This window comes from Salpingoeca rosetta (assembly GCF_000188695.1).
Source record: "Salpingoeca rosetta unplaced genomic scaffold supercont1.3, whole genome shotgun sequence".
Lineage (NCBI taxonomy): Eukaryota > Choanoflagellata > Craspedida > Salpingoecidae > Salpingoeca > Salpingoeca rosetta.
The window spans coordinates 2,246,896-2,256,937 of NW_004754931.1; the positions used below are offsets into that span (position 1 = coordinate 2,246,896).

Sequence of the window (10,042 nt, forward strand, 5' to 3'; positions counted from 1 at the left end):
CGGCGCCCGGCCCATCGCGAGCGCAGTCGTCGTGGGAAACGCCCTGGCCTGTGTGTTTGAAAGCAGAGCGCGAACAAAGAGGGAAAGGGGGACAGCAACGTGGCACAATGTGAGAAGATGATTGTACAGAGAGGAGGAAAGCAGTCATGGCTATGCACGTGACATAAGCAAGCGAACGAGCGCACACACACACACATGAGAGCGCAAACGTCGGCTGTTATTTCATGTGTTTGTACGCACCGATATCAACCGTTTCGTCGAGTCCAACGTGGGCGAGAGAGGAGGATGTGAAGTTGGGGAACAGCTCGCTGTACAGTGACGAAATCTGCAGAACATGGGAAGGGGCATGGGAGGGAGGGTGCGTGTCACATGGATGGGAGCGTGCCATGCAGATGCGGCAGCCGCCAGCTGTACTTGGTAATGTCAACACGACATCAAACGGCCACCACCACCACCGTTCGTCATCATCATCATCATCACTGCCACGACCACGTTTCATCATCATCATCATCATCATCATCATCATCATCATCATCATCATCATCATCATCATCATCATCAGCATCATCATCATCACCAGGCTGATAGATCGGAGGTCGATTGGGGAGAGGGAAAAGGGCGCATCCATGGGACCGCTGGGGCGTGGTCCAAAGTTGATGCCTTCGGGGCACTCTGCTAGATGGCCTGATGAAAGGGACGAAATTTGGGGGGGGGGGAGGAGAGGGATGGGTAGCGTTGGGAAGGTGAGTCGGGGTAACTAACGCAAGACATGACACACAAGAACAAGCAACCATACAAACCCACAACGATACAAACAACACAACGACAACGACAACAAACACAACAACAACGACGACACACAGCCCAGCCTACGCGCAGCATAGGGAGGCCTGCGAGCTCAACTGACGATATCTGTCGTGCTTGAGAAAGCGGTGGAAGTGACCGAGCGAGTTCTGGTTCGGCACGAGCGCAATCCCGCGCTGGCGGCAGTAGCGATCAAGTGCGCATATGTCCGACGGCGTGTACGGATCAGCCCCTTCCCACACGATCCTGCCAAGCACCGTGGTGTCGAGGGTGGCGAAACAGGTGTGGCAATCGCGGCAGGCGTGTTGGTAGTGGGCGTGGTGCGAAAGGGTAAGCATGTGGAAGAATGCGTGTGCGTTTGACGGGCGTAGCAGAGGTAACGGACACGGTACATTGTGTGAACATCAGAGTGGTACTCGATACGCAACCAATCATCGACATCAAAATCACTACTCCGCAACACACACGCACACATACAAACACAAGCATGCGCACGCACCTGTGCTCGGCGTATGCGAAGGTATGTTCCATGTACAGCTGGAGCTGGTTCATCTTGAGTGAGGCCATCAGGTCCACCAGTGCATACAGCGTCGCCATCGTCGGCACCTTGTCCCGCGAAACATCGAGCATGAACCCGCGGTTGGGAAAGTCGGGGAAGTCGTGGATGCGCAGCGGTGGAATGCCTGCAGGCACGCGTGTCGTGTTGGATCCGTGATGAACGGGCCCATCAGGTGCAATGATGCACGTGAGCGTTAATGTACAAGTGCGTGTGTGCGTGTGTGTGCGTGTGTGTGCGTGTGTGTGCGTGTGTGTGCGTGTGTGCGTGTGTGTGCGTGTGTGCATGTGTGTGTTTGTGTGTGTGCATGCGTACACATAAGCTTGCATGTGCTTTTGCCCATCTGTGTATGTGTGTGCAGCTGTGACACCAGACTGGTCTGGAGTTACGCCAGTCGCACTAAACGTGGCATTGGCTCACCGCGGTGCTCGCGGTCGTTGCCTGTGCTCGGGTCGGCTGGCGTGGACTTGGTTGGCGTGGCGTCTGCATCGGTGTTCATGTCCACTGGGCGCCAGCAGCACAACCGCAGCAGCTGCAGTAGCGTCGTGCACGCGTGACGCAGCCCGCTCACGTCCCCGGCATTCAGGATCACGCTGAGTCAAGGATGAGATGGGAGGGGAGGTGTGGAGAGTGTGGGTGCCGGGGATTGTGTGAGGCAACAATGGTGCGAATGTGTGCGAGTTTGCAATGGACATGGATGCAGCTTAGAGCAACTGAATACGCTCCACTTGCTCGGGCACCACCACCACCACCACCACCACGCACCCTGAGCTGTCGACGACGACCCTGTATGCCTCTGGGCGGCGGGCGAGCGCTGCAGTGATGCGACACGTCACGTCGCACTTGAGTGTCGGGTAGTGCGTGCGCGTCGTCGTGTGCCCGAGCGCTTTCAGCCCGCTCCTGCGGCAGTCGTGGTGTCGTCGGTGTATTGCGTGTATGTGTGTGTGTGTGCGTTTGTGTGTTTGTATGTTTGTGCATGTGCATGTGCATGTGCATGTGCATGTACATGTGTGTGTGACGTGGAAGGCGACAAGCGAGTGCATGAAATGGCGTACAACGCCACACACACACACACACATATTGGCGTGCACTCACGTCAGGTAATCGAAGATGCTATCGATGTCGGCGGCGTGTGCAGAATCGACTGGTTTGAACACAGCGCCGCAAAGCAAGGGGTGAGGGGTGAGGGCATGAGCCAGCTGTGTCACCAGGTGACGCACGCACGTGTGCACTTCTTTCCCATGGAAAGCACGTCGCACTCATACATCACGCATCACACATCACACACCACACATACACACATACATGCATACACACGCACGTACATGGAGCAAAGTAGATTTCGAGGGATGGTGTGGGCACAAAGGGGCGCCCGCGGAACTGCGTAATTTGGCGCGGCTGCGGCCACAGCAGCTGGTGCGACGGTGGTGATGAGGTGTGAATGTGAATGCGGCCGTGATGACGATTGTGGTGTGTGCGAACGTGGTGGTTATGGTTGTAGTGGTGATGATGGCAACGCAAGCAGCTCTCATCAAGGAAGCAAACACTGACATACACGCACACGCACACGCACACGCACACGCACACACGCACACGCACCACCACCCGCCATACCTGCAGTGGATGGCTGAGCTGAGGCAGAATGGGGTCGATGCGTTCGCTGCTGTGCTCAGACGAAGCAGCAGAGGTGTCATCTGCCACAGCCGTACCGTCGCGCTCGTCGCTCACTTGCAGCTGGTGAGGGAAGGGCGGGGGTTGCGAGGCAATGCAGAGACGTACAGAAGTAAAGGACGCGAATGTGAGTATGTGCATGTGTGAGTGTTAGCGTGAGTGTGTCTGTGTGATAGAGTGAGATTGAGAGTACTGTAGCGTGCGAGTGTGTGCGAGAGTGTGAATGAGGGTGTGTGTGCGAGAGTGTGAGTGAGGGTGTGTGTGTGTGTGTGTGTGTGTGTGTGTGTGTGTGTGTGTGTGTGTGTGTGTGTGTGAGTGAGGGTGTGTGTACGGGGACGAAACAGGATTGACAAGCGCATGTGTTAATCGTACATTTGACAGCTGTTCCTGCTGCTTCTGCAGTAGCTCTGGTGTTGGCGACAGTGGGGGGGGGGAGGGGGGGAGGGGTGAATACAGTGCACGCGTTCCAAGCAAGATGAAAGGACAGGAACCCCAAAACCCATCGTCAACACACACACACACACACACACACACAGACAACCATCTGTCATCACCATCACCACCATCACCACCACTGGCGACCTTGCTGCATGCGCTCGCGTTCCTCCTGCTCCATGCTGTCGGCTGCCAGCTGCACAAATCGGTCCAGACCAGGAAACCACGACGACGACGACGACGATGTGGGCGGCGACACGCCCTCCCCGCCCTGCTCGTGATTCTGATGCTGCTCTTGCTGCTGCTGTTCTTGCGGCTGCTGTTGCTGTTGCTGTTGTTGCTGCGTTGCTCGCTCGTTTGCGTCAGCGGTGGTGGCGTTGCTGTTGGCGGCTTCTTCGCCCGCCATTGCTGAGGCAAGCCCAGCCTACAGACGGGCATGTGCATGTGTGTGTGTGGGTGGGGGGGGCATGTGTGGGCATGTGTGTGTACGTGTGTGTTAGCGTCGTCTTCAAGACACAATATCAAATGCAAGTGAGTCAGGCAAGCATCCACAGCATTCACGCAGAGCGTAAAAACACCGCACGTCTGGGTGGAGGATGGCAGCGAGCTGTGCGGCGTTGGGAGCAGTTGGTGTGATCATGTCGACGGGTCTGCGCTGTGCATATGCACCGCCAACACCGACGGGGTCACGTGTGGCGCCAGCAGCAAGCAGCATCTGCACGATGAGGGTGTAAAGCGTGAGCATGTGTGCTTGTGTATGTGCTTGTGGATGTGCTTGTGTGTGTGTGTGTGTGCGTGCGTGTGTGTGTGTGTGCGCGCGCGCGTGCGTATACGTGTGAATGTGGGTGTTATGTGCGCATGTTTGTGCACGTGCGTGTTTGCAGCGAAAGACAACAGCGCACACCTGCACGACGTCAAAGTCGCCCCTCTTGGCGGCATCGTGCAGCGGTGTTGCTCCACATGCGTTGCGCGCATTCACATCTGCACCCTTCGCCAGCTGCGCGCAGAACATGCATGTGTGTGATTGTGCGGTTGGTGTGTGTGATTGTGCGGTTGGTGGTGGTGCTGATGATGAGGGAGGGAAAGGCTTAACCCAAACCAGTACAGCACCCTCGCACGTCACACACGCACACACACACGCACACACACACACGCACACACACACACGCACACACACACACACACACACACACACACACACACACACACACACACACACACACACACACACACACACACACACACACACACACACACACACACACACGACTGACAATCAATTCGACGGTGGACGGTTGGCTGAGGCTGGCTGCCCAGTGCAGACAGGTGTTGCCCCTGAGTGGTTGAGAGGATACAACTGCTTGTGAGCGGCCGTGTGCTATCATATCACATCACGCAGTCCAAAAGGGGATCATTTGTGCATGGTGGTGTGGACGAGCGTACACATGCTGCACGGCACGGATGTGCATTATCTGTGTCACATGCCGAAACACCCACTTCTCTGCGTTGTCCACGCCGTCCAATGTCAGGCCTGCTGACAGCAGTTGCGTCACGCGCTCGACGTCATCCCGGGCCACGGCCTGTATCGGCCGTGTCGGCCCATGAGCATTGCATCAGCGAGGTTGAGCGCTGTGTCAAGCCCTCATCATCGCCCTCTTCTCGCGTGCAGGTGTGCTGTCTCGCTCTTTTCACTCTCGTGGTCACAGTTAAGTATGGTCACAAGCGCATGTCCATACTCACCGTGAAGAGTTCGCTGGTGAGCACGTCCGGCACATGGCCTTGCTTGGCGAGATCAACGGGTGTGCGCCCTTCACTGTCCACGGCTGATGAACACACGGCGGCAACGGACAGGGAGCATGAGACGTGTGAGCAAGTGAGGTGTGGAGTCGCGTGATGCTGGTGTGTGGGGGATTTGCTTCCCTGCCGCTGCGAATCGACACAAGAAACGACACGACCATTGAGATAAAGCCGCGAGAGCAAGGCAGTGTTTTGAGGTGGTTCAGACGCACCTGATAGGTCGGCGCCTGCGGCCACCAGCATTCGCGCTGCATCGGCATGCCCCATCCTCATTGCGTAGTGCAGCGGCGACATGGTCTCGTTGCCCTTGAGCGGTGGAGTAGCACATCACGCGTTCGAGACAAGCGCACGTCGTTGCCATGCGCACAGGGAGTCAACATGTAAGCAAGCGCAGCGGCAACAGCAAGCTGCGCTTCACGCACGCATGGTTATGCGCGCGCGCACGGGTATGCAAGAAGCGAGCACAATTGAGCGATTGGAACCCCCCCCCCTCTGCCTGTGCACACACGCACGAGCACAGAGACTATTCACGCGTGTGACCTCACCTCTTGCATGGGGGTGGATGTCAGAAGGTGTCGCACGCCATCAGCGCCACCGGCAATCTGCGCCTGGTGATCGAGCACATGACGCAGGGCATCTGCACGCCCTTGTTCCAGTGCCAGCGTCAGCTGTTGCCTGACTTCCTCTTGCTCCGCGCTACTGCCGCTCATCTTGCTTGCTTGTTGCTTGCTTGGTCTGTTGCCCTTGTGTTTGCGAATTGTGAATGCCATCTCTCGCAATTGGCAAATCCAACCCAAACAACAACAACAGCGAGAGGATGAGTGGACGACCGGCACAGCGTGTCGAAGCTCAAGTGTGTGTGTGTGTGTGTCTGTGTGTCTGTGTGTGTCTGTGTGTGTGTGTGTGTGTGTGTGTGTCTGTGTGTGTCTGTGTGTGTGTGTGTGTGTGTGTGTGTGTCTGTGTCTGTGTGGAGAGGATTGGCCTGTCGCGTATCACTTCAAGCAACACCGGGCTTGGCGTCACGATTCAGTGGCACAACGGAGACACCCTCGCACACTGTTGCACTCACTCACTCACACAATCAGACACTCACTCACTCACTCACTCACTCACTCACTCACTCACTCACTCACTCACTCACTCACGCACACACACACACACACGCATACACTCACTCACTCTCTCACCCACACTCACTCACACTCACTCACACGATCACTCACTCACTCACTCACTCACTCACTCACGCACACCAAACAGTACTTGGGTAGTGATCATGTTGATCTAAGCACGCACAGCCTCGCCAGGGACAGGGCGCTGCTATCGAAGAAGCTCCTGACCATGGTCCTCGCCACCAACGTACGCACGCACAACATGGCAGTGCGACAATCCTTGGACACTGCAAGACCAGTGTTGGCCGCAATGTTGGGCAGTCTGCCGCTGTTGTGTCCACCGCTATTCCTGTGTCAATTGATTTTGATGCGCTGGCATCGGTACAGCTGACTGTTCGCTCTCGTCACACCACTGCTATACTCTCGGATACCCTTCTGTGCAACTCTCAGATGCAGCAAACCGAGCCTGTGCCTACTGTTTCACTTACGGTGACTGTGGAAGGCATCCGCATCAAGCATCCAGACCCGGTACGCAGTGCTGCGCGTATCAGCGTGGCAGTGTTGGAGAGGTGGCGCTGCTTGATGGCGTGCATGCGCTAGCCTGCGCGTCAGTAAGCAAGCGCGCGTGTCCGTGTGCGACGCGGTATGCGCCTCCTGTGTCAAGCCAACGGTGACCTAAGACGTGTTGTTCGTTCCTGTGATGATGCACCAGGCGGTTCTGGACAAGACAGGCAGCTTCCATCCTCTGCGACGCATTGTTTCTTGCCAGGTGTGCGTGTGCGTGTGCGTGTGTTCTGTTCGGGTGCATTTCGTGTGCACCTGGGTGTGTTCTGCCGTGCTTCACCGTGTGTTCGACAGCTACTGACCTACTTGCTGGCTGATACACATTGGGTATTGGCCACGAACAGGCTGATGAGCCTTGCATCTTCTCGCTGTTGAGCGGCGCTGATTCTGTCGGAAAACAGGCCCGTTTCCACGCCTTTCGCTGCCTTTCCATGGTATTTTCGTTGCCTCTGTGTGTGTGTGTGTGTGTCTGCCTATCTGTCTGTGTCTTTGTGTCTGTCTGTCTGTCTTTGTCATTGTACGCGAGCGTGGAACAAAAACATGTCCATCGTACCAACGCGGGCTTCTTGTGATGCGTTGCCCCCTTCCTTGCGCGCAAAGCCGTGTTTCCCCAACGTTGTTCATCGCGCTGCATTTTGTGTTCACACGCCCGCACCCCTTCCTCTCTGCTTGCATGTTTTGTTCGTTGAGGCTGAGGCCAACCGAATGTGCTTGGGCGTTCGAAGCGCATATGAGCAGGCGAAGCAGCAGCCCAAGCACCAAACATCGCCGCACGCACCGAGCTCGCAACGAGACCCCAGGACACAGCAGAGCGCAAGCACAGCCGCGAGCGCGCACGCAAGCGGAGACGGTGATGAAGATGTGGATGAGGAAGACGATGACGACGAGCCAATGCCACCCGTCATTGTTGACAAAGGTCAGAGCATGGCCATCACTTTCGGCAACACGTGCCTGGTACAACAGCAGTGGTCTTGTGTGTGTGTGTGCGTGTGTGTGTGTGTGCGTGTGTGTGTGTGTGTGTGTGTGTGTGTGTGTGTGTGTGTGTGTGTGTGTGTGATTGCTTGCCTGTGTCTGCGTCTGGCTGACTGTATATGCCCGTGTTTGTGCATGTGTGCGCTCACGTCACCCGTCGGCATTGCTGCTGTTGCATGTTTTGTTTTTGTTTTGACACAAAATGAAACGTGGCTCACCCATTCCACGTGGCACTGGTCCTCGTTGTCACACGCTACAGCCGACGTGAAGGGAGGCACCGCACCGGACGCGCTCACGTGAGGATCTTGAACTGATTTGCTCTGGTTGTTCACTCATATGCGTGTATTGCTCTCCTCCTTCTCACATTTCGTCGTTACTTTATGCGTGTGTGTGTGTGTGTGTGCATGGCAGTGAGGACACAGACTCAATATCACAAGGTACGTGTGTGTGTGTAAGAGCATCTGGAAGGCGCTTGCTTGTGCACACACGTGAAGTGGCAATGTATGTGCCTGTGCAAGCCGTAGTACTGTCGGAATGTGTTCTCAATGATGTTGTGCGTGCGTGTGTGCGGTGCAAACAGATGCTTCAGAGCAGATAACAACAACAGACAGCAGTGAGACAAAGCCTCGACGACGAAGGTATCCTTGAATGTGTGTGTGTATGTAATCTTATAGCGATAACGCTCAAGCTGCCCACGATCACCTTTATGCCTCACATCTCATGACGGGACGGTACGTGCACACCTTCCTGAACGCGCGAAGGCGGCTGTTGTTTCGTCGCCGTGACAGCATGACAACTGCAGAGGGAAAACCAGCGCTCGCTCGCCCACGCAACAAGTCCCGCCCAAAGAAAGTCCACACGTCGAAATACGGCCTGGTGTGTGCATGTGTGTGTGTGTGTGTGTTTGTCTATCTGTCTGTCTGTGTGTCTGCCTTTCTGTCTGTCTGTCTGTCTGTGTGTATGTGTTCTGTGCATGCACCCTCGTGTCAGTCTCGCCTATGTGCGCGCAAACTTGTGCCACTGAACGACTGTGCAGCCGTGTCTCACGTGCCCGCTATTCGTCCCCCCCCCCCGGCTCTCTCCCTGTCTCTTCCCCGCTGCTATCAGGTCACAAACAAGGATGAACTTGAAGCTGTCATTTCGCTCCCAGATGCTTTCCCGATGTTTCAGGTGAAAGATGAGGCTGTGAGCGCAGCTCGATTACACGACTGTGGGTGTTTGATGTTGATGACGTTGTGGTGCTTGCAGGTTAAATTGCGACCACAGTTAAGCCCCGGCTGCTTGTTCATGCGTCCCCCACACGCACGCTCTGACTCCCGCCCATGACTATTCTCACTCGCATATCCACTTGCTCCCGCACATGCAGGATGCGGAGGCGCAAGCGACGTGCTACATGTGCATGGGTGCCGTGCGCCCTGCTGCGGCGTGCTGTCAGAGCTGCCTCGCCCCTTTGGTTGACACGTTCGTTACGCGGGGCATCGACCTCAACGACAGCACACAGGACGTGCAGTGCTGACGTGTGCATTTGTTACGTGTGTTGGGCAGAAGTAAGTGACATGACGTGAGAGTAAACGACAGAACTTCATCATGACGGGATCAGAACCACACACACACACACACACACACACACACACACACACTCACACACACACACACCACATGTACGTGCGCAAACCAAAGAAGTACATACGTGAAAATAATATTGCAGCAAGCTAACAAGGGCACACGTGTAGAGATGATTCATTTCAGAGACCAAGAGACGCGTGGGCTCGTGGGGGCATGGGCGAGGGTTTACATCTCGCTTGGTCATTACCTTCATTACACTATTACATGCTTGGTGTTGTGGAAGCTGTACGGGACCTGGCGGTGCCTAATTGAGCAGTGCGTGTGTTATGGATGTATTTGTGTCTGAACTTGTTTGTTTGTTCTTATTAATGAGCCTATGAGCAGTCTACCAGTACACGCCTGCGCCTGGCCCATCTAGGCATAGAAGGCTAAAGGATGCAGTGACAATGACTCCCCAACCAACACAACAGTGCTGAAGCTTGCACAGCAGATGCAGTGCCACGCTTGCGAGGGGTCATGTGAACTCGTGGCGTTCAGCACTTTCGCAGAAAGAAACACGTGTTCG

General features: G+C 55.7%; 2 protein-coding genes across 2 annotated transcripts in view; one reads left to right on the forward strand and one right to left on the reverse strand.

Moving 5' to 3' along the window:
* Positions 1-6,032, reverse strand: part of PTSG_02041 (uncharacterized protein) — a 9,781-nt gene extending 3,749 nt beyond the window's left edge. The window contains exons 1-19 of the mRNA XM_004997972.1: positions 5,809-6,032; positions 5,476-5,569; positions 5,207-5,289; positions 4,964-5,046; positions 4,741-4,801; positions 4,371-4,463; positions 4,050-4,181; positions 3,614-3,890; positions 3,404-3,438; positions 2,975-3,094; positions 2,686-2,773; positions 2,456-2,504; positions 2,126-2,260; positions 1,781-1,953; positions 1,304-1,487; positions 908-1,050; positions 578-684; positions 241-325; positions 1-48 (exon numbers count right to left, since the gene is read on the reverse strand). The exon at positions 1-48 is cut by the window's left edge and continues 23 nt beyond it. Of these exons, the coding sequence (XP_004998029.1) occupies positions 1-48; positions 241-325; positions 578-684; positions 908-1,050; positions 1,304-1,487; positions 1,781-1,953; positions 2,126-2,260; positions 2,456-2,504; positions 2,686-2,773; positions 2,975-3,094; positions 3,404-3,438; positions 3,614-3,890; positions 4,050-4,181; positions 4,371-4,463; positions 4,741-4,801; positions 4,964-5,046; positions 5,207-5,289; positions 5,476-5,569; positions 5,809-5,973 (2,155 nt within the window). The 5' untranslated portion in view covers positions 5,974-6,032. The remainder of the gene's footprint in view (positions 49-240; positions 326-577; positions 685-907; positions 1,051-1,303; positions 1,488-1,780; positions 1,954-2,125; positions 2,261-2,455; positions 2,505-2,685; positions 2,774-2,974; positions 3,095-3,403; positions 3,439-3,613; positions 3,891-4,049; positions 4,182-4,370; positions 4,464-4,740; positions 4,802-4,963; positions 5,047-5,206; positions 5,290-5,475; positions 5,570-5,808) is intronic.
* Positions 6,033-6,041: 9 nt separating this feature from the next.
* On the forward strand, positions 6,042-9,492 carry PTSG_02042 (uncharacterized protein). The gene is made up of 12 exons (XM_004997973.1): positions 6,042-6,116; positions 6,524-6,622; positions 6,826-6,903; positions 7,088-7,144; positions 7,284-7,373; positions 7,630-7,855; positions 8,171-8,207; positions 8,323-8,348; positions 8,492-8,549; positions 8,673-8,787; positions 9,019-9,081; positions 9,278-9,492. Exons 1-12 carry the CDS (start codon positions 6,081-6,083, stop codon positions 9,425-9,427), a joined length of 1,035 nt encoding a protein of 344 aa, XP_004998030.1. The 5' UTR covers positions 6,042-6,080; the 3' UTR covers positions 9,428-9,492.
* Positions 9,493-10,042: the final 550 nt, after the last annotated feature.

What these genes read in the sequence shown, in the direction of transcription:
- PTSG_02042 (XM_004997973.1), top strand. Translation starts at nt 6,081, where the DNA reads ATGAGTGGACGACCGGCACAGCGTGTCGAAGCTCAA. An exon ending in ACCCGTCATTGTTGACAAAG is followed by an intron (nt 7,856 to 8,170) that starts GTCAGAGCATGG and finishes CACACGCTACAG; the next exon opens with CCGACGTGAAGGGAGGCACC. An exon ending in ACACGTCGAAATACGGCCTG is followed by an intron (nt 8,788 to 9,018) that starts GTGTGTGCATGT and finishes CGCTGCTATCAG; the next exon opens with GTCACAAACAAGGATGAACT.